This window comes from Manis javanica, chromosome 5 (assembly GCF_040802235.1).
Source record: "Manis javanica isolate MJ-LG chromosome 5, MJ_LKY, whole genome shotgun sequence".
Lineage (NCBI taxonomy): Eukaryota > Metazoa > Chordata > Mammalia > Pholidota > Manidae > Manis > Manis javanica.
In genome coordinates, this window is record NC_133160.1 from 108,723,974 (window position 1) to 108,750,893 (window position 26,920).

Genomic DNA, 26,920 nt, shown 5'->3' on the forward strand with positions numbered 1-26,920 from the left:
TAAATTTAATCTTTTTCTAATTTCCTAGCTACATTTAAGGAAAAGTACCTAGAAAAATTGCTATGGAATTAGTTCTTCAAGCCATATTAGGCCATGCAGGTTAATTATGTTGGTTCTAAAACTGTATCATAATTTTTCCAATATGTTCTGTCAATAAGATAAAACAAAAAGAGTATCTCTGGGCTGAAATTCTCCATTTATTTTACACCTACACATTATATAGAGAAATCCTAATGCTTAAGAAATAGTCATTGCCCTTGAATAGCTCAGACCTCATAAAATTCATATGTAATTTCTGCTGACAGTGAATTAATATAGATTCAAACTCATGAATAACGGTATATTTTATAGGCTTTCTTTTTAAAAAGTATATCCATTTAGTGATGGTTTTTGAGTAAGTTTATGATCTTAATAATTAGATCTGTCTAAAATATGTTGTATTCTATTTGGAGTCTGCTTTAAGACAAAACTAGGAAATAAAAAATTAAGCCTTAAATGCCTCCTTTGATTCAATGAAATACATTCTGCTGATTATAATATCACAAATTCAAAGGCCCAAACAACCATATATTATTATTTTCAGAGTCAGCAAGCTTTGACTCTGACAAGATTCCAGTTTCCAATCAGTGACAACCTACCCAACATTACATGTTAACTATTCAGTGTACTCAATAAAAGTTAAATCTATTGCCATTTCTAGGGGGAAAAAAAATTACAATGACATAATTAAAGACAATCTGGAGTAATGATGCAGAAAAAAACAGATACACTTACAGCAGAGTTACCTTCCCAGACCCAAATCCACCAACCTACTTAGCAGATGTGCCTCTAGACTCCTCTCTCCTGCTACAACTTTAATAGTGGCTTAAGCCCCTCTGAAAGGGCAACCTCTTCCTGGTTCTCTGGATCACATCTCAATAATATCCATCATAACTGACATGCTTCTGATCTGGGAAAAAGCGTATAATGCTGTCGTTCATTGTTAAAAGAAATACCAATGGGAAAGAAACTTCCCCTGATTTCAAGTCCAGGTTGACTCTATTAAATTATCTAACCAAAGTAGCATCTTTTTTTTCTTTGAAATACATTAAGCATTGTCTGCATGTGAAATTTTCAAGGACCCTGACAGAAAAATTCTAACTTTTTTACTGAGAAAACTCTAGTAAAATAGACCTACTTACAGACACATTTTTTTTGTTGCTGTATATTTTTCATTGAACTATTTCTGATTATTTTTCTGTGAGTCACTTTTTACAGTTTCAGAATGAAACTATTTTTCTTTTTTTACCCTTGCCTTCGAACATTTTCACACTTATAGAAGACTGTTATCACTACTATGATACTATATTTTAATAAAGCAAGATCATGCTCTTCTTAGATGATTCAAAATTATATCTTTCCATTATGTGGTTTAAATCACATCTCTCAAGGTAGGAGTACATTACAAACTAAGGGACTATCTTCTAAAGTAGTTGAAATCAGGTAGGCAGGGGCAAGTCCTGGGACTGGATGTCTGATGTAACTTGGAGAAGTGTACTAGAAGGTTGGGCTGACAAGAAGCAGCGTTAAGATTAACACACAGTTGGAGATGACAACCAGTCTTAAAATTATAGGCATTTTTTTCTGCAACAGATATATAGAATCACAATTTTTTTCACCATTTGGCTACTTCTACAAATATAAATGGGGCTAAAAAGTTTTATACATCTATTTCTTTAATATATCACTAATAAAGAGCCATATTATATCCTTCATGAACTACTTTCCAGGAAAGATACTAAAAGTTACATTATTAATACTAACTGTGCTTTTAATATACACATTTTTAGCTATTGGTTGAAATGTACTCACGCTCATTTTTCCATTGCGATTGTCTTCTTCTCTCATTGCCAGAGCCTTCAGAAAATTATCTTGCAGGTCTTTACCAGCACTTGTTAATGTCCTGTAAAAAGCAGGCCTTCAATTATAATATATTAGAAAACAAATATATTCAAAACAGTCGGGGGCCAACAACCATGCTTCTTTATTCCAAGTGACATTTCCTTTTAACACAAAAATTACATAGACATATGCAATCATTGTTAACCATACACAATCATTATAATCTACTAGATTTCTCAACTTAATTTCATATAGTTGTAGAGACTTTATTGATAAATAATTGAAATCAAGTCTATAAATAATAACATGCCCATATCAATACTCATGCCAGATACGGTTAATTTTATTTACATTCTCATTTTATTTTTATCACACCATGAAATTCAAAATTTTTATACCTTCCACTAACCATAATAACTTTAAATTGCTTATAATTTTAAGTAGAGTTTATTGATTTACTACACAAAAATTAAAATACTAGACACCCAAGCTAATTCAGTTAGTAGAACAGAACATTGATTTTAGCTTTGTGAATGGAGATAATCAAGGCAAGAAAGGAACCTTGGTTATCTTTTGTCAGGATACAAATGAAGGAAGCATTAATTCACAAAAGGTTATAAAATACATAAGACTTGGTGATGTACAGCATGGTAACTATAATATTTTTATATAGTTGAAAGTTGCTAAGAGTAGATTGAGTTCTCATCACAAGAATTTGTAACCATGTGTGGTGATAAATGTTAACTAGATTTAGTGTGTCAATCATCTGTAATATAGACATATATCAAATAACTGTTGTACCCCTGTAATTAATATTATATATCAATTATGTCTGACTAAAAAAAAATTAAAAATAAAAAAAAACAATTCAAGAGAGAAATGACTTTTCCTGGAAGTAAATTTTAAGAAACTTATCACAAGATTTCAACCAAGCAACACTGAACCACATAATAAAGAATGATTTCAAAAGTGATTTGTGAAAAAGTAATCCTTTCTTCATAGGGTAGTTTCCTGTATATTCAACAAACATTTTTTATTATGTATCTACTATGTACTAGGAACTGTACCAGGCACAATGATGAACAAAACATAATTCCTGCTCTCAAGTTGCCTGTGGTCACATAGAGGTAACAGGTATAAAAACATTACAATGTCATACCATGTGATAAATGTAATCACGGAGAAATGGAGTATCAGGTTTCATGAAATAAATATCCTACCTATTAAAGGAAAAGTCACTTAATCTTATTTTTAAAAGCAATTATTGAACAAAATGTTAAAACATGAGACAGCATTAGTCATTTTGGTGGGTCTAAGAGAGTATCAGTAAGGACAAAAGAATAAAGGAACAGAGATTTAAAATTTCAAAGTGCCCTTGTGTAGTTGCAAAGCAGTCAGAAAGTAAGTGCAGGAGGTGAGAGGAGAAACTATATAACAGTCATAAAAGCTAACATTTTTAAAAAAATTTTTTATTAAGGTATGATTGATATACACTCTTATGAAGGTTTCACATGAAAAAACAATGTGGTTACTACATTTACCCATATTATCAAGTCCCCACCCATACCCCAATGCAGTCACTGTCCCTCAGTCCCCTTCTCTCTCCCTCCCCACCCGCCTTCCCACACCCCTCCCCCTTGGTAACCACTAGTTCACTCTTGGAGTCTGTGAGTCTGCTGCCATTTTATTCCCTCAGTTCTGTAAAAGCTAACATTCTTATAGACATGGTATTATAAATATTTATTAAAGGTCACACAGCTAGTAGGAGAACCTATATTCAATCCCAGGCATCCTGGTTCTAGAGCTCATTCTCACAATGACTAGGTGTGCTGCATTTCCAGGAAAGCCGTGTTTGCTAAGGAGCTTGGAGCTCATCTTCCAGAGATGTTGAACCACAAAGGTCTTATGCAAGGAAAAAAGATGGCCAAGCTGTGTTTCAGAAAGAATACTCAGCAGCTTTGAGAAATATAGCCTAGAGGAGAGCAACACTGGGGGGATTAGATAGAGGGTTATTACAAAGCTTGAGCAAAAGATGATGAAAACCTGATGTAAAGCAGTAGTGGTAAGGACAGGAAGGGACAGATCTGGAAAATATATAAGAGGTAAAATAGACCAGGTGATTGCTTTCTGTGGACAGTTAAAGAGAGACTACTACCATGTTTTGTTCAATCAATGTAAACATGTAACCTTCTGATTATTTTGTTGATATAGGAATGCAACTCTTAAATTGATCATTAACCTTTCTGCTTTTGCTTTACTAGCTCTATGTGCCTTGGCCTGCAGAATCAATATCAATGAATAATCCAAACATCTAAATGTATAGAAAATAACCAATAATTAGTAGCAATGGAAAGAATCAGATATTTAAGAATTTTTCAATCCATGTTCTGTTCAAAAGTAAGTTTTTCATATTACAATATACCTATGCACTGTTCTGATATTAAATCTCAAAAACATCAAATTTATTTTGTCAGTTCCTTACTCAAAAAACATGTTTTCATAAGTTTCTCCATGCTCACAGGATAACCTTCTTATCACTTGGTCAGTTTTTACCTAATGTCCTACTTATATAGTCTGTATTTAAAACTAGAAATTCTCTGTGAAATTAATCAGATAATTTTTTTTATAAGTGCATCTGTCAGGACTAGTTAGGTTATGTTGTAGTAACAAATATTCCAAATCTCAGTGCCTTACAATTACAAAGGATTATTTCTCAATAATGCTATGAATCAATAAGTTGACTATGGCTCTTCACTTTGCAGGAATGAACTAAGAGGCTAATGAAACAGCCTCTATCTCAAACATCTTTGGTTACTGATCAGAGGGAAAAGAACATGGCATATTGACTCTTACAGAGTCTGCTTATAAGAGACACATGCCTCTTCCACTTTTATTTTATTGACCAAAGCAAGTACCATGGATAAGCTTGAAATCAATGAAATGGAAAAGTATGATCTTGCACAAAGAAGAGTAGTAAATATTTGTAAACTATCCCATGTACCTACCCCTTGCTTCTTATAGCCAAACAAAGGTTGAGGGTAGACAGTTCAGTAAACAAGATCAGTAAAGAAAACAAGTTCTGGATGAAATTTTTAAAAGTACAGAAAACTTGTTAATGTGGTTCATGCAATATAACCAAGTAAAGACCCTTTTGAAACTTAAGATTACTAATTTTAAGGCTTCAAAACATAACTCTCCTACACATATGCACAGAACATACTAAAAGTTACAGTTGAAGGAATTAAATTGACTTCCATATGTGGTCTTCTGTGACAGCTGTAGACTCCTGCTATTTTGCCTTCTCAACATCTCTTTGCTTGTTATTGGTAACAGAACCCTGATTTTTCTTTGGATAATGGTTCCTCCCACATTTTTTACCTTGGTAAAACAGTCAATCAAGGTACCTATTAACTTGCAACTCTACCCTCCAAACATCTGCTAATGAATATGCATTATGGTGACCAGTGTTCCTGTACCTCATGAGGATGTACATCATAAACAGAGAGGCACAAGAATGAAAATCAACTAGAGTTGTAGTGACTATCTTTAATTCCTACTACACAGCCTTACCATTCAACTTTCCCTTTATATCTATAAGTGGTGCCCCTCCAATAAATTCTTTCTATTTAGTTAGAATTGGTTTATATTACTCACAAACAAAACGTACAATTGATACAATTGCTATTCAGTTAAGATACTCCAGAGTTCCTAATGGTTTTCATATAGTAAGTCTACTCCTCACTCTTACTGCTTCCCCAACGTACCTCATTTTCTTGTAAATCTTTAGAACATTACAGATAAGTTCATGTCCAATTTTATCATTAACTCTAACCGCACAACCAAAGGTAACCACATATCATTACCAATTTTACATGTATCCTCCAAGGTTTAGATATACAGTTGAGATTTGGACAACGTGGAGATTAAGGGCACTAACCTCCCCACATGGTCAAAAATCCATGTATATAACCTCTGAATCTACCAAAAGTTAATTAACAATAGCATACTGTTGACTGGATGACTTACCAATGACATAAACAGTTGACTAACACATATTGCATGTTATACACATTACATACTGCATTCTTACAATACAATAGAGAAAAGAAAATGTTTTTTTCAAATTGTGACAAATTTCCAAAAAATTTTCCAATATATTTATTGAAAAAATTCTGCATATAAGTGGACCCGCACAGTTCAAACTGTTGTTGTTCAAGGGTCAACTGTATATTTGTACACCCATTAGAACATATATAGTATCATCTGGTGAGTCAATCAATTTATTATATATTTTGCAACTTACTGTTTATTGCCATTGTTACTGTTCCTGTGAATAGATCTTTATGAGAGCAAAGGAAGACCAAATTATCTCCAACTATATCAGACATGAAATGCTAGAAAAATAGATTTATAGGTATCACTCCCTAATGGGGAAGGAACCACTAATGTTCTGTCAAGCCTTGCTCTCTTGCTAATGGCTGACATTTTTAGCAGATATCTGGGCCAGACAGGAAAGGGGAGTAATAAGCAGTTAATTTCTGCTGTCCCTGGGCATTTACTACGGCAGACACTATTCTCCCTTCTTCCGTAAAAATGAACTCCCAGTTTTCAACCTGGACACATAGTTTTCTGCAATAAAGACTACATATCCTAACTTCTTTTGCAGCTAGGTAGGTCCATGTGATTAACTTTTGCACAATAGGATCCAGGTGAAAATGCAGAACTTTTAGGAAGTGTACTTAAAGGAGTAAGGTATACTTTCTTCTCTAGCTGGAATGCAATTAAATGACTCTTGTTCCAACTGCCATCTTAACTTAAACTGGAGGCCACCATTATGGAGAAACAAGAGAAAGGTGCAGGGTCCCTGATAGCTTGGAGTGCCAATTCAGCATTGATTGACACCATCTGGGACTATGAGACTTAAAAGAATTTGTATGTTGTTTCAGCCACTGTCATTTTAGCCTTTTCTATTATTTTTAACTAAATGTAATCCAAACAGATACAGTCACCATGTGAAATTTGCTCACCCTTCTGAAAAATGATGTTGTGGGATTGACTTGGTGATCAAATTGGACTTTAATATTATCTTTAATATTCAAAGGATTTCCCAGGAGACTGTATTACTTATGCAACTAAAAAGAATTTTTTTTGAACAATGAGAAAGTTGTCTTTTAAGTGGAAGCATGAGATAAGGAAAATTAAACTAAAATACAAGATAGGACATCAGTCTTTAATTTCTATTCATTTACCAACAGATTAGTCCAAGTCACTACATTTTTCTGAACCCAGGTTTCATGATGGGCCAAATAATCTCTAAGCCCCCAAGCAGCTATAAAAACTGATTTTAAATGAACATACTCTATCATCAATCAGCAAGCATCATTAATTTCTAATCAGTTTAAGAAATGTGACTGTTTAAGAAATGTGACTGTTAAACTGACAATACATTAAGATCATACTGTTCCTTTTTTACTATTATTTAAGATTTATATCACTTCCTATAACCTCTGAAAGGAATATAAAAGTATTTTGGGTAACTGAGAGGATAAGGTATATAACCACTAAGGTATTTGCAGCAAAGTAAAAAAGTTATATAAATAATCAATTATTATATCATGCTACATCTGAGAACCTGAAACATCTCAGCGGAAAATACTGGAAAAGAAAGGAAAGAGTGTGTGGTAAGGAATTCTTAAATTTTTAACATGTATTACTTTTACTTAACTAGGTTTATTTAACAGTCACTGACCTGAAAAGCCTTGCTTAAATAAATATTATAAAAGGAGATACTTCCTCAAGAAGCAAAGTAGGTCTATCACAGAATCTTAGGGTTATAAGTCTTATAAAGGCAAACACTCCATCTTTTTTGTTTACACTCCACTCCACTTTCAAAATGGAATAAAAGTTATACGAATGAGTTTATTTTTACCAACCATGTTTAATTATTAGCTAAACATATTTATATAATCCTACACAACTGACTCTAAATATATGCTTAAACCTCAACAGTTAGGCTACTGGTTTTATGATTTAGTTACGTTGTGTTATCACATGTATCCACATTACTAGATTTACACTTGACGAAAAAGAATAAATAACGAAGGAAGAAAATTGGAAAACTGTTAAAATAGAAACTTATTTTCAAGAGTTATTTTCTGAAGAGTTTACTTATTTTAAGGATTACAATGTCTTTCACTAAACATTTATGACTTGTTAATCATCTTAAAATTTTAAATGTAAAATTAGGAGTGTTCTAATAGGCAAGGTTTGATTGATCATTAACGTGTTCTAATAAGCAGTTTCTGAAAAATCACTAAATCAAATTTGAGATAAAATCCATCTTAGAGGATGGCGGCGTGAGTAGAGCAGTGGAAATCTCCTCCCAAAAACACATAGAGCTATGAAAATATAACAAAGAAAAATCTTCCTAAAATAGAGACCACAGGACACAGGACAACATCCAGGCCACATCCACACCTGCAAGGAACCAGCGCCTTGCGAAGGGGGTAAGATACAAGCCCCGGCCCGGCGGGACCCGAGCGCCCCTCCCCCCGGCTCCCGGCGGGTGGAGAGAAACAGGAGCGGTTTTTTTTTTTTTTTCTTGGCGAGCGCTTTTTGGAAGCCTTAGAGGGACGGGCCCCCGTTGCTGGGGAGGCAGGGTGGCGGGACCGGTGAGCAGGTGCCTGGGAACGGCGCTGGAGGACAAAGAATATCCCGCGTTTCTCCCTGCGGGACCGGCGGGCGGGTGCCTGAGACCAGTGCCTGAGGACGGAGGAGGTCGCGCGTTTTTCCTTTTTTTTTTCTCTCTCTTTTTGGTGAGCGCTTTTTGGAAGCCTTGAAGGGACGGGGACCCCAGTGCTAGCGAGGCAGGGTGGCGGGACTGGTGAGCGGGTGCCTGGGACCGGCGCCTGAGGACAAAGAATATCCCACGTTTTTCCCTGCGGGACCGGTGGGCGGGTGCCTGAGACCGGCACTTGAGGACAGAGGAAATCGCGCGTTTTTCCCCTTTTTTTTTTCCTTTTCTGCGAGTGCTTTTTGGAAGCCTAAAAGGGACAGGGACCCCGGTGCTAGGGAGGCAGGGCGGCGGGACTGGTGAGCGGGTGCCTGGGACCGGCACCTGAGGACAAAGAATATCCCGCGTTTTTCCCTGTGGGACCGGTGGGTGGGTGCCTGAGACCGGCACATGAGGACGGAAGAAATCACGTGTTTTTCCCCTTTTTTTCTCTCTTTTTGGCGAGTGCTTTTTGGAAGCCTTGAAGGGACAGGGACCCCGGTGCTAGGGAGGCAGGGCGGCGGGACTGGTGAGCGGGTGCCTGGGACCAGTGCCTGAGGACAAAGAATATCGAGCGTTGCTTCCCTGCGGGACCGGTGGGTGGGTGCTTTTTGGAAACCTTGAAAGGACAGGGACCCTGGTGCTAGGGAGACAGGGCAGCAGGACCAGTGAGCGGGTGCCTGGGACCGGCAACTGAGGAAAAAAAAAAAAAAAATCGCTTGTTTTTTCCTTTTTTTTTTCTTTCTTTCTGTTCCCTCTCTCATTGTTGCTGTTGTTGTTTTGGTTTGGAGAGTGCTTTTTGGAAGTCTTAAAGGGGCAGGACAGGTCACTTAGACCAGAGGCAGGGAATCTGGGGATCTCTGGGCACTCTAAACCCCTGGGCAGCAGGGAGCACAGAGGCCCCTTACGGAGATAAATAGCCTCCTGGCCGCTCCCCCTCCAACGGGGCTCCACCATTTTGGAGGAACAGCCCCAGCCAGGCCAAGACCACAGCAACAGCGGAGATAAACTCCAAAGCAACTGGGCAAGAAGCAGAAGCCCTGTCTGCGCACAGCTGCCCAGCACAAGCAACTAGAGGTCGCTATTATCCCAGGAAAAGGCTACAAACCAACAAGAAGGGAAGCTTTTCCAGCGGTCACTTGTACCAGCTCTGCAAACTATCTCTATCACCATGAAAAGGCAAAACTACAGGCAGACAAAGATCACAGAGACAACACCTGAGAAGGAGACAGACCTAACTAGTCCTCCTGAAAAAGAATTCAAAATAAAAATCATGAACATGCTGACAGAGATGCAGAGAAAAATGCAAGAGCAATGGGATGAGATGCAGAGAAAAATGCAAGAGCAGTGGGATGAGATGCAGAGAAAAATGCAAGAGCAGTGGGATGAAGTCCGGAAGGAGATCACAGATGTCAGGAAAGAGATCACAGAAGTGAAACAATCCCTGGAAGGATTTATAAGCAGAATGGATAAGATGCAAGAGGCCATTGAAGGAATAGAAGCAAGAGAACAGGAACGTATAGAAGCTGACATAGAGAGAGATAAAAGGATCTCCAGGAATGAAACAACACTAAGAGAAATATGTGACCAATACAAAAGAAAAAACATTCATATTATAGGGATACCAGAAGAGGAAGAAAGAGGAAAAGGGATAGAAAGTGTCTTTGAAGAAATAATTGCTGAAAACTTCCCCAAACTGGGGGAGGAAATAATCGAACAGACCATGGAATTACACAGAACTCCCAAAAGAAAGGATCCAAGGAGGACAACACCAAGACACATAATAATTAAAATGGCAAGGATCAAGGACAAGGAAACAGTTTTAAAGGCAGCTAGAGAGAAAAAGGTCTCCTATAAAGGAAAACCAATCAGGCTAACATCAGACTTCTCAACAGAAACCCTACAGGCCAGAAGAGAATGGCATGATATATTTAATGCAATGAAACAGAAGGGCCTTGAACCAAGGATACTGTATCCAGCATGACTATCATTTAAATATGATGGTGGGATTAAACAATTCCCAGACAAGCAAAAGCTGAGGGAATTTGCTTCCCACAAACCACCTCTACAGGGCATCCTACAGGGACTGCTCTAGATGGGAGCACCCCTAAAAAGAGCACAGAACAAAACACACAACATATGAAGAATGGAGGAGGAGGAATAAGAAGGGAGAGAAGAAAAGAATCTCCAGACAGTGTATATAACAGCTCAATAAGTGAGCTAAGTTAGGCAGTAAGATACTAAAGAAGCTAACCTTGAACCTTTGGTAACCACGAATCTAAAGCCTGAATTGGCAATAAGTACATATCTCTCACTAGTCACCCTAAATGTAAATGGACTTAATGCACCAATCAAAAGACATAGAGTAATAGAATGGATAAAAAAGCAAGACCCATCTATATGCTGCTTACAAGAAACTCACCCTAAACCCAAAGATAAGCATAGACTAAAAGTCAAGGGATGGAAAAACATATTTCAGGCAAAAAACAGTGAGAAGAAAGCAGGGGTTGCAGTACTAATATCAGACAAAATAGACTTCAAAACAAAGAAAGTAACAAGAGATAAAGAAGGCCACTACATAATGATAAAGGGCTCAGTCCAACAAGAGGATATAACCATTCTAAATATATATGCACCCAATACAGGAGCACCAGCATATGTGAAGCAAATACTAACAGAACTAAAGAGGGAAATAGACTGCAATGCATTCATTGTAGGAGACTTCAACACACCACTCACCCCAAAGGATAGATCCACCGGGCAGAAAATAAGTAAAGACACACAGGCACTGAACAACACACTAGAATAGATGGACCTAATAGACATCTATAGAACTCTACATCCAAAAGCAACAGGATATACATTCTTCTCAAGTGCACATGGAACATTCTCCAGAATAGACCACATACTAGCTCACAAAAAGAGCCTCAGTAAATTCCAAAATATAGAAATTCTACCAACCAATTTTTCAGACCACAAAGGTATGAAAGTAGAAATAAATTCTACAAAGAAAACAAAAAGGCTCACAAACACATGGAGGCTTAACAACATGCTACTAAATAATCAATGGATCAACGAACAAATCAAAATAGAGATCAAGGAATATATAGAAACAAATGACAACAACAACACTAAGCCCCAACTTCTGTGGGATGCAGCGAAAGCAGTCTTAAGAGGAAAGTATATAGCAATCCAGGCACACTTGAAGAAGGAAGAACAATCCCAAATGAATAGTCTAACATCACAATTATTAAAACTGGAAAAAGAAGAACAAATGAGGCCTAAAGTCAGCAGAAGGAGGGACATAATAAAGATCAGAGAAGAAATAAACAAAATTGAGAAGAATAAAACAATAGCAAAAATCAACGAAACCAAGAGCTGGTTCTTTGAGAAAATAAACAAAATAGATAAGCCTCTAGCCCAACTTATTAAGAGAAAAAGAGAGTCAACACAAATCAACATAATCAGAAATGAGAATGGAAGAATCACGACAGACTCCACAGAAATACAAAGAATTATTAAAGACTATTATGAAAACCTATATGCCAACAAGCTGGAAAACCTAGAAGAAATGGACAACTTCCTAGAAAAATACAACCTCCCAAGACTGACCAAGGAAGAAACACAAAAGTTAAACAAACCAATTACAAGCAAAGAAATTGAAACAGTAATCAAAAAACTACCCAAGAACAAAACCCCGGGGCCGGACGGATTTACCTTGGAATTTTATCAGACACACAGAGAAGACATAATAGCCATTCTCCTTAAAGTGTTCCACAAAATAGAAGAAGAGGGAATACTCCCAAACTCATTCTATGAGGCCAACATCACCCTAATACCAAAACCAGGCAAAGACCCCACCAAAAAAGAAAATTACAGACCAATATCCCTGATGAATGTAGATGCAAAAATACTCAATAAAATATTAGCAAACAGAATTCAACAGTATATCAAAAGGATCATACACCATGACCAAGTGGGGTTCATCCCAGGGATGCAAGGATGGTACAACATTCGAAAATCCATCAACATCATCCACCACATCAACAAAAAGAAAGACAAAAACCACATGATCATCTCCATAGATGCTGAAAAAGCATTTGACAAAATTCAACATCCATTCATGATAAAAACTCTCAGCAAAATGGGAATAGAGGGCAAGTACCTCAACATAATAAAGGCCATGTATGATAAACCCACAGCCAGCATTATACTGAACAGCGAGAAGCTGAAAGCATTTCCACTGAGATCGGGAACCAGACAGGGATGCCCACTCTCCCCACTGTTATTTAACATAGTACTGGAGGTCCTAGCCATGGCAATCAGACAAAACAAAGAAATACAAGGAATCCAGATTGGTAAAGAAGAAGTTAAACTGTCACTATTTGCAGATGATATGATACTGTACATAAAAAACCCTAAAGACTCCACTCCAAAACTACTAGAACTGATATCGGAATACAGCAAAGTTGCAGGATACAAAATTAACACACAGAAATCTGTAGCTTTCCTATACACTAACAACGAATCAATAGAAAGAGAAATCAGGAAAACAATTTCATTCACCATTGCATCAAAAAGAATAAATACCTAGGAATAAACCTAACCAAAGAAGTGAAAGACTTATACTCTGAAAACTACAAGTCACTCTTAAGAGAAATTAAAGGGGACACTAATAAATGGAAACTCATCCCATGCTCATGGCTAGGAAGAATTAATATCGTCAAAATGGCCATCCTGCCCAAAGCAATATACAGATTCGATGCAATCCCTCTCAAATTACCAGCAACATTCTTCAATGAATTGGAACAAATAATTCAAAAATTCATATGGAAACACCAAAGACTCCGAATAGCCAAAGCAATCCTGAAAAAGAAGAATAAAGTAGGGGGGATCTCACTCCCCAACTTCAAGCTCTACTACAAAGCCATAGTAATCAAGACGATTTGGTACTGGCACAAGAACAGAGCCACAGACCAGTGGAACAGATTAGAAACTCCAGAAATTAACCCAAACATATATGGTCAATTAATATTTGATAAAGGAGCCATGGACATACAATGGCAAAATGACAGTCTCTTCAACAGATGGTGCTGGCAAAACTGGACAGCTACGTGTAGGAGAATGAAACTGGACCATTGTCTAACCCCATATACAAAGGTAAACTCAAAATGGATCAAAGACCTGAATGTAAGTCATGAAACCATTAAACTCTTGGAAAAAAACATAGGCAAAAACCTCTTAGACATAAACATGAGTGATGTCTTCTTGAACATATCTCCCCGGGCAAGGAAAACAACAGCAAAAATGAGCAAGTGGGACTACATTAAGCTGAAAGGCTTCTGTACAGCAAAAGACACCATCAATAGAACAAAAAGGAACCCTACAGTATGGGAGAATATATTTGAAAATGACAGATCCGATAAAGGCTTGACGTCCAGAATATATAAAGAGCTCACACGCCTCAACAAACAAAAAACAAATAACCCAATTAAAAAATGGGCAGAGGAACTGAACAGACAGTTCTCCAAAAAAGAAATACAGATGGCCAACAGACACATGAAAAGATGCTCCACATCGCTAATTATCAGAGAAATGCAAATTAAAACTACAATGAGGTATCACCTCACACCAGTAAGGATAGCTGCCATCCAAAAGACAAACAACAACAAATGTTGGCGAGGCTGTGGAGAAAGGGGAACCCTCCTACACTGCTGGTGGGAATGTAAATTAGTTCAACCATTGTGGAAAGCAGTATGGAGGTGCATCAAAATGCTCAAAACAGACCTACCATTTGACCCAGGAATTCCACTCCTAGGAATTTACCCTAAGAACGCAGCAATCAAGTTTGAGAAAGACAGATGCACTCCTATGTTTATCGCAGCACTATTTACAATAGCCAAGAATTGGAAGCAACCTAAATGTCCATCGGTAGATGAATGGATAAAGAAGATGTGGTACATATACACAATGGAATACTACTCAGCCATAAGAAGTGGAAAAATCCAACCATTTGCAGCAACATGGATGGAGCTGGAGAGTATTATGCTCAGTGAAATAAGCCAAGCGGAGAAAGAGAAATACCAAATGATTTCACTCATCTGAGGAGTATAGGAACAAAGGAAAAACTGAAGGAACAAAACAGGAGTGGAATTACAGAACCCAAAAATGGACTAACAGGTACCAAAGGGAAAGGAACTGGGAGGATGAGTGGGCAGGGAGGGATAAGGGGTGGGGGAAGAAGAAGGGGGGTATTAAGGTTAGGATGCAGGGAGGGGAGGGAAGAAGGGGAGGGTGACATGCATAACACAGAGAGGACAAGTAGTGACTCTACAACATTTTGCTAAGCTGACGGACAGTAACCATAATGTGGTTGTTAGGGGGGACCTGATATAGGGGAGAGCATAGTAAACATAGTATTCTTCATGTAAGTGTAGATTAAAAATTAAAAAAAAAAAAAAAGAAAAAGAAAGAAAGAAAGAAGAAAAAGGGGGATTACTCCTTAACAGGATAAAACTATTGGTAAATCAAAGATCAACGCATGCTTTAAATATCCTTAATGTTGATCACTTAAAGGGTGTCAGATGATCAGCTATGGAGGTACTCTTTTCTGATAATATTCCTTTCTCTTAATTTAAAAAAAAAAAAAAAAGCAGTTACTGTGTGCTGACCTCCAATGAGTTCTGCACAGTGGTATAGAGGGCATGTCAAAGTGTGGGCAAAGGGTCTGTTTGTTTCTATGCAGGAGATCAAGGCCTAGCTTGGATACCCAGAAAATGAACTAAGATACGATATGATCATCAAAAAGCCTCCACAGGGATCCGGACGATGCTGCGGTTGTGGCTGCATCCAGCCCAACATCTCCTGGACTTGCCATAAGAATGAGGAGGGAGATGTCTAGGCTGGCATGTGCATACAGTGAGACAACGAATTTGACCGGATCTGTACTGTTGGAATTCAACCAGGAGTTGGGAGGGGTGCAAGTTGTAGCACTCCAAAATGTCATGACTATAGACTATCTATGGTTAAAAGAACATATGGGATGTGAACAGATCCCAGAAATGGGCTGCTTTAATTTGTCTGATGGTTCAAGTACAGTTGGACAATATCCATCATATCATAGATAAATTTTCACAAATGCCTAGGGTGCCTAAATGGTTTTCTTGGCTTCACTGGAGATGGATGGTAATTATAGATTTGCTTTGTTTATGTCACCGTATTCCTATTATGTTAATATGTGTGTGCAAATTAGTTAGTAGTTTAAAACCCATACATACTTAAGGTACTATACAAGAAGATATGTCAAAGAAATAATCAATCCTCCCAAGTTTCCTTTGTATGCTACATCTATAGCTTTTCTTCTTCCTTCCTAATTACAACCCTTAAATAGAATTCGTGCCTCATATCGAATTTACCGAGTATCATAATTCCTCCAGGTGGTAAAGATACCTCGAGACAAGTGCTGGGCATAGAAGCCACAGGGCATATATCTGCAAAGAAGTAAAAAGCTAACCTTTGCAAACAATATGGCTTCTCTCTCACTTACCAACTTTACATTTCCCTGTATGGCCCCGGAAGATGACTGGTTAGCCAGAGACGGGTAAGATTCCTCAAGGGAGGAACAACCTAAGACAGGCACAGTCGCAGGGGGGCCATCAGGTGAGAATTTGGGGATCAACAGAGGTGAGGCTCAGAACCTCACCCCCCCTGCTTTGAGAGAAATCTTCTGCATCCGTGGATGTCTTGATGCCCTTGTCTAGCCTGGATTAATACTTAGTCCATAGGCACACACCTGATCATCTGATCATCTACATTTGCCTTCTTACAGCACTAAACTATGTTTTCTACCTTTATCTTGCATCTACCTACCACTTCAGCATTTTATTAAAAATAAAAATAATAATAATAGTAGGAGAAATGTGGGATCAACATATAGATCAAGTACAAAAATCAAACGAATATTCATATTTGACCTGATTGTTTATAGGTCATATTGCATGATCAAAACCGAAAGTTTCTGTGATGACTGCCCTTGTACTGTTCACCATGTAAGAATTTATTCACTATGTAAGAATTCGTTCACCATGTAAGAACTTGTTCGTTATGCTTCAGAAGATTGGAGACTGACGAGAATTAGGCTTGAGATGGATTAATGATTGTACATTGAGCGTTGACCCCCCTATACTGAATTTTATTGTTCTTAACAACCATTTGATCAATAAATATGAGAGATGCCCTCTCAAAAAAAAAAAAATCCATCTTAGTAGCAACACTGTCATGTGTTGTCTATCTTTGTATTAATCTATATACTAGGTATTTTGAAAATACTTTTAATTGCCTTCAAATCATGCAAAAGGAAGACATGAACTTGAATATAATCAGTTGGTATTCTAGATATATTTATAATATGAAGTTTGTAATCTAGATATCACTGATTCTAAGCACTGAACCCTTACAATACATCAAAACATCATATTTATATCATATTTTCATATCATGAAAACAATGAGAATTCACTGGGGAGAAGAAACTTAAATTAGCAGAATTATATGCAACCTTCATCTGGAGGTGCCCCTGGGATCAGAATCTGGTGGTCTTGAGACTCTATGGAAAGCTAATCAGCCATAATCATCATTCCAGTTTGATTAGAATTCTCATAAACTGCTCTGATCAGAGGTAGTTTTGATTAACTTTTTTTTTTTTTTGAGAGGGCATCTCTCATATTTATTGATCAAATGGTTGTTAACAACAATAAAATTCTCTATAGGGGAGTTAATGCTCAATGAACAATGATTAATCCACCCCAAGCCTAACTCTCGTCAGTCTCCAATCTTCTGAAGCATAACGAACAAGTTCTTAGATGGTGAAAAAATTCTTACATAATGAATAAGTTCTTACATGGTGAACAGTACAAGGGCAGTCATCACAGAAACTTTCGGTATTGATCACGCATTATGAACTATAAACAATCAGGTCAAATATGAATATTCCTTTGATTTTTGTACTTGATTTATATGTGGATCCCACATTTCTCCCTTTATTATTATTATTATTATTTTTTTTTTAATAAAATGCTGAAGTGGTAGGTAGATGCAAGATAAAGGTAGAAAACATAGTGTAGTGTTGTAAGAGAGCAAATGTAGATGATCAGGTGTGTGCCTGTAGACTATGTGTTAATCCAAGCTACACAAGGGCATTAAAACATCCACGGATGCAGAAGATTTCTCTCAAAACAGGGGAGGTGAGGTTCTAAGCCTCATCACTGTTGATTCCCAATTTCTCACCTGATGGGCCCCCTGCGACTGTGCCTGTCTTAGGTTGTTCCTCCCTTGAGGAATCTTACCTGACTCTGGCTAACCAGTCATCTTCCGGGGCCATACAGAGAGATGTAAATTTGGTAAGTGAGAGAGAAACCATATTGTTTAAAAAGGTTAGCTTTTTACTTCTTTGCAGATTTATGCCCTGTGGCTTCTATGCCCAGCATTTGTCTTTACCACTTGGAGGAATTATGATACTCAGTAAATTCGATATGAGGCATGAATTCTATTTAAGGGTTGTAATTAGGAAGGAAGAAGAAAAGCTATAGAGGTAGCAGACGGAAGAAAACATAGGAGGATTGATTATTTCTTTGACATATCTTCTTGTAGAGTAACTTAAGCATGTATAGGTTTTAAACTACTAATTAAATTGCGCACACACATTAACATAATAGGAATACAGCTAAATAACCAAAGCAAATCTATAATTACCAGCCATCTCCAGTGAAACCAAGAAAACCAGTTAGGCACCTTAGGCATTTGTGAAAATTTGTCTGTGATATGATGGATATTGTCCAAGTGTACTTGAACAATCTGAGAGAAATCAGACAAATTAAAACAACCCATTCCTGGGAACTGTTCACATCCCATATATTCTTTTAACAGTAGATAGTCTGTAGTTGTAAGATTTTGGAGCACTACAACTTGCACTTCTCCTAATTCTTGGTTGAGTTCCAACAGTATAGATCCAGTTAAATTTGTTGTTTTACTGAAAGAACAGGCCAGTTTAGATATCTCCTTGTTCATTCCAATGGCAAGTCCAGGAACCGGTGGGATGGATGCAGGTACAACTGCAGCATCGCCTGGATCTTTGTTGAGGTTTTTTGATGATCATCTTCTGGTATGACTCTTCTAGACAGTGCTGATGTTGGAAGTTCTTCTTCATATCATACCTTAGTTTATTTTCTGGATGGTCAAATTAGGATTTGGTCCTCTGTATAAACACAAACAGACCCTTTGCCCACACTTTGATATGCCCTTTATACCACTGTGTAGAACTCATTGGAGGTCACCACACAGAAGCTGCTTATTTATTTTTTTAAGAGAAAGGAATATTATCAGAAAAATGTACCTCCATAGTCAATCATCTGACACCCTTTAAGTGATCAAGATTAAGGATATTTAAAGCATGTATTAAAAATTGATTTACAGTTAGTTTTATCCTATCAAGAAGTAATCCCCCATTTCCTTCTTTCTTTTTTTTATCTTTAATCTACACTTACATGACAAATATTATGTTTACTAGGCTCTCCCCTATACCAGGTCCCCCCTATAAACCACTTTACAGTCACTGTCCATCAGCTTAGCAAAATGTTGTAGAATCACTACTTGTCTTCTCTGAGTTGTACAGCCCTCCCCTTTCTCCCACCCACCATGTATGCTAATCTTAATACCCCCTTACATCTTCCCCACCCTTATCCCTCCCTACCCACCCATCCTCCCCAGTCCCTTTCCCTTTGGTACCTGTTAGTCCATTTTTGGGTTCTGTAATTCCGCTGCTGTTTTGTTCCTTCAGTTTATCCTTTGCTCTTATACTCCACAAATGAGTGAAATCATTTGGTATTTCTCTTTCTCCGCTTGGCTTATTTCACTGAGCATAATACTCTCCAGCTCCATCCATGTTGCTGCAAATGGAGGATTTTCGCTCTTCTTATGGCTGAGTAGTATTCCATTGTGTATATGTACCACATCTTCTTTATCCATTCATCTACCAATGTACATTTAGGTTGCTTCCAATTCTTGGCTATTGTAAATAGTACTGCAATAAACATAGGGGGGAATCCGTCTTTCTCAAACTTGATTGCTGCGTTTTTAGGGTAAAGGCCTATGAGTGGAATTCCTGGGTCAAATGGTAGGTATGTTTTGAGCATTTTGATGAACCTCCATACTGCCAACATTTGTTGTTGTTTGTCTTTTGGATGGCAGCCATTTTTATGGTGTGAGGTGATACCTCATTGTGGTTTTAATTTGCATTTCTCTGATAATTAGCGATGTGGATCATTTTTTCATGTGTCTGTTGGCCATCTGTATTTCTTTTTTGGAGAATTGTCTGTTCAGTTCCTCTTCCCATTTTTTAATTGGATTAATTGTTTTTTGTTTGTTGAGGAGGGTGAGCTCTTTAAATATTTTGGACGTGAAGCCTTTATTGGATCTGTCATTTTCAAATATATTCTCCCATACTGTAGGGTTCCTTTTTGTTCTATCGATGGTGTCTTTTGCTGTACAGAAGCTTTTCAGCTTAATATAGTCCCACTTGTTCATTTTTGCTGTTGTTTTCCTTGCCTGGGGAGATATGTTCAAGAAGAGGTCACTCATGTTTATGTCTAAAAGGTTTCTGCCTATGTTTTTTTCTAAGAGTTTTATGGTTTCATGACTTACATTCAGGTCTTTGATCCACGTTGAATTTACTTTTGTGTATGGGGTTAGACAATGGTCCAGTTTCATTCTCCTATATGTAGCTGTCCAGTTTTGCCAGCACCATCTGTTGAAGAGACTGTCATTTCCCCATTGTATGTCCATGGCTCCTTTATCAAATATTAATTGACCATATATGTTTGGGTTAATGTCTGGAGTCTCCAATCTGTTCCACTGGTCTGTGGCTCTGTTCTTGTGCCAGTACCAAATTGTGTTGATTACTATGGCTTTGTAGTAGAGCTTGAAGTTGGGGAGTGAGATCCCCGCCACTTTATCCTTCTTTCTCAGGATTACTTTGGCTATTCGGGGTCTTTGGTGTTTCCATATAAAATTTTGAATTATTTGTTTCAGTTCATTAAATAATGTTGCTGGTAATTTGATAGGGATTGCATCAAATCTGTATATTGCTTTGGGCAGGATGGCCATTTTGAGGATATTAATTCTTCCTAGCCATGAGCATGGGATGAGTTTGCATTTGTTAGTGTCCCCTTTAATTTCTCGTAAGAGTGACTTGTAGTTTTCAGGGTATAGGTCTTTCACTTCCTTGGTTAGGTTTATTCATAAGTATTTTATTCTTTTTGATGCAATTGTGAATGGAGTTGTTTTCCTGATTTCTCTTTCTATTGGTTCATTGTTAGTGTATAGGAAAGCTACAGATTTCTGTGTGTTAATTTTGTATGCTGCAACTTTGCTGTATTCTGATATCAGTTCTAGTAGTTTTGGAGTGGAGTTTTTAGGGTTTTTATGTACAATATCATATCATCTGCAAATAGTGACAGTTTAACTTCTTCTTTACCAATCTGGATTCCTTGTATTTCTTTGTTTTGTCTGATTGCCATGGCTAGGACCTCTAGTACTATGTTAAATAACAGTGGGGAGAATGGGCATCCCTGTCTAGTTACCGATGTCAGAGGAAAAGCTTTCAGCTCCTTGCTGGTCAGTATAATATTCGCTGTGGGTTTATCATATATGGCCTTTATTATGTTGAGGTACTTGCCCTCTATTCCCATTTTGCTGAGAGTTTTTATCTCGAATGGATGTTGAATTTTGTCAAATGCTTTTTCAGCATCTATGGAGATGATCATGTGGTTTGGTCTTTCTTTTTGTTGATGTGGTGGATGATGTTGATGGATTTTCGAATGTTGTACCATCTTTGCATCCCTGGGATAAATCCCACTTGGTCATGCTGTATGATCCTTTTGATATGCTTTTGAATTCTATTTGCTAATATTTCATTGAGTATTTTCGCATCTACTTTCATCAGGGATATTGGTCTGTAATTTTCTTTTTTGGTGGGGTCTTTGCCTGGTTTTGGTATTAGGGTGGTGCTGGCTTCACAGAATGAGTTTGGGAGTATTCCCTCCTCTTCTATTTTTTGGAAAACTTTAAGGAGAATGGGTATTATGTCTTCTCTGTGTGTCTGATAAAATCCCGAGGTAAATCCGTCCAGCCCCAGGGTTTTGTTCTTGGGTAGTTTTTTGATTACCGTTTCAATTACTTTGCTCGTAATTGGTTTGTTTAACTTTTGTGTTTCTTCCTTGGTCAGTCTAGGGAGGTTGTATTTTTCTACAAAGCTGTCCATTTCTTCTAGGTTTTCCAGCTTGTTTACATATAGGTTTTCATAATAGTCTTTAATAATTCTTTGTATTTCTGTGGGGTCTGTTGTGATTTTTCCATTCTCATTTCTGATTATGTTGATTTGTGTTGATTCTCTTTTTCTCTTAATAAGTTGGGCTAGAGGCTTATCTATTTTGTTTATTTTCACAAAGAACCAGCTCTTGTTTTCATGGATTTTTGCTATTGTTTTATTCTTTTTTTTTTGTTTATTTCTTCTCTGATCTTTATTATGTCCCTCTTTCTGCTGACTTTAGGCCTCATTTGTTCTTCTTTTTCCCGTTTCGATAATTGTGATGTTAGACTATTCATTTGGGATTTTTCTTCCTTCTTCAAGTGTGCCTGGATCGCTATATACTTTCCTCTTAAGACTGCTTTCACTGCGTCCCACAGAAGTTGGGGCTTTGTGTTGTTGTTGTCATTTGTTTCTATATATTCCTTGATCTCTATTTTGATTTTTCATTGATCCATTGGTTATTTAGAAGCATGTTGTTAAGCCTCCATATGTTTGTGAGCCTTTTTGTTTTCTTTGTAGAATTTATTTCTACTTTTATACCTTTGTGGTCTGAAAAATTGGTTGGTATAATTTCAATATTTTGGAATTTACTGAGGCTCTTTTTGTGGGCTAGTATGTGGTCTATTCTGGAGAATGTTCTATGTGCACTTGAGAAGAATGTATATCCTGTTGCTTTTGGATGTAGAGTTCTATAGTTGTCTGTTAGGTCCATCTGTTCTAGTGTGTTGTTCAGTGCCTGTGTGTCTTTACTTATTTTCTGCCCGGTGGATCTATCCTTTGGGGTGAGTGGTGTATTGAAGTCTCCTACAATGAATGCATTGCAGTCTATTTCCCTCTTTAGTTCTGTTAGTATTTGTTTCACATATGCTAGTGCTCCTGTGTTGGGTGCATATATATTTAGAATGGATATATCCTCTTGTTGGACTGAGCCATTTATCATTATGCAGTGTCCTTCTTTATGTCTTGTTACTTTCTTTGTTTTGAAGTCTATTTTGTCTGATACTATACAGCAACCCCTGCTTTCTTCTCACTGCTGTTTGCCTGAAATATGTTTTTCCATCCCTTGATATTTAGTCTGTGTGTGTCCTTGGGTTTGAGGTGAGTTTCTTGTAAGCAGCATATAGATGGGTCTTGCTTTTTTATCCATTCTATTACTCTGTGTCTTTTGATTGGTGCATTAAGTCCATTTACATTTAGGGTGACTATTGAGAGATATGTACTTATTGCCATTGCAGGCTTTAAATTCGTGGTTACCAAAGGTTCAAGGTTAGCCTCTTTAGTATCTTACTGCCTAACTTAGCTCACTTATTGAGCTGTTATATACACTGTCTGGAGATTCTTTTCTTCTCTCCCTTCTTATTCCTCCTCCTCCATTCTTCACATGTTGTGTCTTTTGTTCTGTGCTCTTTTTAGGAGTGCTCCCATCTAGAGCAATCCCTGTAAGATGCCCTGTAGAGGTGGTTTGTGGGAAGCAAATTCCATCAGCTTTTGCTTGTGTGGAAATTGTTTAATCCCATCATCATATTTAAATGATAATCGTGCTGGATACAGTATCCTCGGTTCAAGGCCCTTCTGTTTCATTGCATTAAATATATCATGCCATTCTCTTTTGGCCTGTAGGGTTTCTGTCGAGAAGTCTGATGTTAGCCTGATGGGTTTTCCTTTATAGGTGACCTTTTTCTCTCTAGCTGCCTTTAAAACTCTTTCCTTGTCCTTGATCCTTGCCATTTTTAATTATTATGTGTCTTGGTGTTGTCCACCTTGGATCCTTTCTGTTGGGGGGTTCTGTGTATTTCCGTGGTCTGTTCGATTATTTCCTCCCCCAGTTTGGGGAAGTTTTCAGCAATTATTTCTTCAAAGACACTTTCTATCCCTTTTCCTCTCTTTTCTTCTTCTGGTACCCCTATAATAAGGATATTGTTCCTTCTGGATTGGTCACATAGTTCTCTTAGTGTTGTTTCGTTCCTGGAGATCCTTTTATCTCTCTCTATGTCAGCTTCTATACGTTCCTGTTCTCTGGTTTCTATTCCTTCAGTGGCCTCTTGCATCTTATCCATTCTGCTTATAAATCCTTCCAGGATTTGTTTCACTTCTGTGATCTCCTTCCTGACATCTGTGGTCTCCCTCCGGACTTCATACCATTGCTCTTGCATTTTTCTCCGCATCTCTGTCAGCATGTTCATGATTTTTATTTTGAATTCTTTTTCAGGAAGACTGGTTAGGTCTGTCTCCTTCTCAGGTGTTGACTCTGTGATCTTTGTCTGCCTGTAGTTTTGCCTTTTCATGGTGATAGAGATAGTTTGCAGAGCTGGTATGAGTGACGGCTGTAAGAGCTTACCTTCTTGTTGGTTTGTGGCCTTCCTCTCCTGGAATAATAGCGACCTCTAGCGGCTTGTGCTGGGCAGCTGTGCACAGACAGGGCTTCTGCTTCCTGCCCGGCTGGTATGGAGTTTATCTCAGCTGTTGCTGTGGGCATGGCCTGGCTCGGGCTGCTGCTCCAAAATGGTGGAGCCCCGTTGGAGGGGGAGAAGCTGGGAGGCTATTTATCTCCGTAAGGGGCCTCCATGCTCCATGCTGCCCAGGGGTTAGAGTGCCCAGAGATCCCCAGATTCCCTGCCTCTAGACTAAGTGTCCTGCCCTGCCCCTTTAAGAGTTCCAAAAAGCACTCTCCAAACCAACAACAGCAACAAAAAAAAAAAAAGAAAGAATTAAAAGAAAAATGCATGATTTTCTTTGTCCTCAGGCACCAGTCTCAGGCACCCACTCACCGGTCTTGCTGCCCTGTTTCCCTAGTATTGGGGTCCCTGTCCCTTTAAGACTTCCCAAAAGCACTCATAAAAAAAAAAAGAGGAAAAAAAATGGCCAGTCCCATTTCTTTGTTCTCTGGCATCGGCCTCAGGCACCAACTCACTGGTCCTGCCACCCTGTTTCCCTAGTATCCAGGACCCCACGCATGCACTGTATCTGCCCTCTGGTCTGGATGGCTGGGGCTGGGTATTCAGCAGTCCTGGGCTCTCTCTCCCTCCCTGCTGACTCCTCTCCTCCTGCCAGGAGCTGGCAGGAGGGGCACTAGGGTCCCGCCAGGCTGGGGCTTGTATCTTACCCCCTTCATGAGGCACTGGGTTCTCACAGGTGTGGATGTGGTCTGGATGTTGTCCTGTGTTCTCTGGTCTCTATTTTAGGAAGAGTTGTCTTTGTTATATTTTCATAGATATATGTGGTTTTGGGAGGAGATTTCTGCTGCTCTACTCATGCGGCCATCTGGGCTCCACCCTTGATTTCTTTTTAAGCCAGTTAAGTCACATAGCCCACATTTCATATTTCTAATTTGTATTCAACTCATTAGCACTTGTTTTTGAATATGTAATTAAACCTCTTGGTGCCTTTGGAAAAATTTAATGGAAAGTAAAGTAAAAAACAGTAGATGAGAAAAAGTTTATTATAAAATTTCTATAATATTATCTTCATAAGAAACAAGCACATATCTACAAAAAAAGGAGTTTTCAGAAATAGCTTTGTTTTTCATGGATAAGTTTACTGACAGAATTGTTTGTATGTATTTATATTTGTATGGTCTCACATAGTATAAACGTGATTTATAAGAAGCCAAAATGGAGAAATATTTGCAAACTTGATAAAAAATAATTTTATTTACCATAATTTGTAGATTTTTAGATAATTCATTTGAGTATAAAATACGGGAAATATGTTTTTATTGTCATTTGATATAGGACACCTGTTGCTTTTTTAGAGAGATGATCCGCACATTTTCTACAGGACAATACAGTACACTTTTGCTTTGTTTCTACATAAATTAGAAGGAACAAATCATACTTTTCTTCAAATTGAGTGTTTCATAAATATCTCTAACATAAGTAAATCTTTACATTTCTCTTTTCAAAGTATTATTGTATTTTGCTTTATATAGTCCATTCAGGCAGCCATAACAAAAATACCATAGACTGGGTGGCTTAAACAATAGAAATGTATTTTCTCACAGTTCAGGAGGCTGGAAGTTCAAGACAAGGTACCATCAGGTTTCCTTCTAGTGAGAGCTCTCTTCTCTGAAGTAGCTATGTGTGCTAGTCCCTCATTGTGCTTTTAATCTGCATTCCCCTGGCAACTTTCAGGTTTTGTATGTACATGCTTTTTTGTCTGAACCATATGTCCTCTGAAAGCTACATGAATGCCAGAAATTGTATAGAAGAAAAAAAGCAAGTAATGAGCAATTTCAATCCTTTCCTTTGAGAACCAATAGGGGAAACCACATTTAATATCTGAGGGATTATTTTTTAAAGATCTGAGAGGGAAATGACAGTCGAACTAAATCCAACATGTAGTTTTTGTTCCTGTCTTATAAGATATTCTTAGTGGCTTTTCATTTTTTTTTTAATTTAATTGAAACAATGCCCCTGAGGAGTCAGGTCAGTCAGGATTACATTAAGAGAGATTTATGGTTTAGGAGTTTTACACTACATACTCTGATTTCCATTGAATTTCAAGGAGGTCATTAATTTGTTTTCTATCGACTTTCAGAAAAGGAGAAAAATTCTTGAGAAATAAGATGCATTTATTGGTAAGAAGGAATAAGAATAAAATTTCCATTGAGAAGGTAAATGGCACCACTTTCTCCATGCTTTGCTATGTGAAGGAGTTTTTAAATTATCAAAGGCACGGTAAAGCTATCAGCATCTCTGGGAAAAAAAAACAAACAAAATCGTCAACTGTTAGCAGCACACAGAAGACAGACGAGAAGCATTACCATGCACACTAGACAGCTGTTTCTCTTCATTTGCTATTTTGAGGAAACCCAAGTTGAAGTCCTGAAACCTGTGGCATCTTCCATCACTCAAACTCCCTGCCCCCTGGAAGAAGCCTTGTGCTTTTCTTTGAGGGGACAAAATG

The 26,920-nt window shown here is 37.7% G+C and overlaps 1 protein-coding gene across 4 annotated transcripts in view; it reads right to left on the reverse strand.

The window, feature by feature from the left end:
• The window catches only part of CFAP299 (cilia and flagella associated protein 299), a 650,695-nt gene that overhangs the window by 360,510 nt on the left and 263,265 nt on the right, over window positions 1–26,920 (reverse strand). For all 4 annotated transcript variants that reach the window (XM_073237412.1, XM_073237411.1, XM_073237410.1 and 1 more), the window contains exon 3: window positions 1,852–1,942. In XM_073237412.1, coding sequence (XP_073093513.1) covers window positions 1,852–1,942 — 91 coding nt within the window. The remainder of the gene's footprint in view (window positions 1–1,851; window positions 1,943–26,920) is intronic.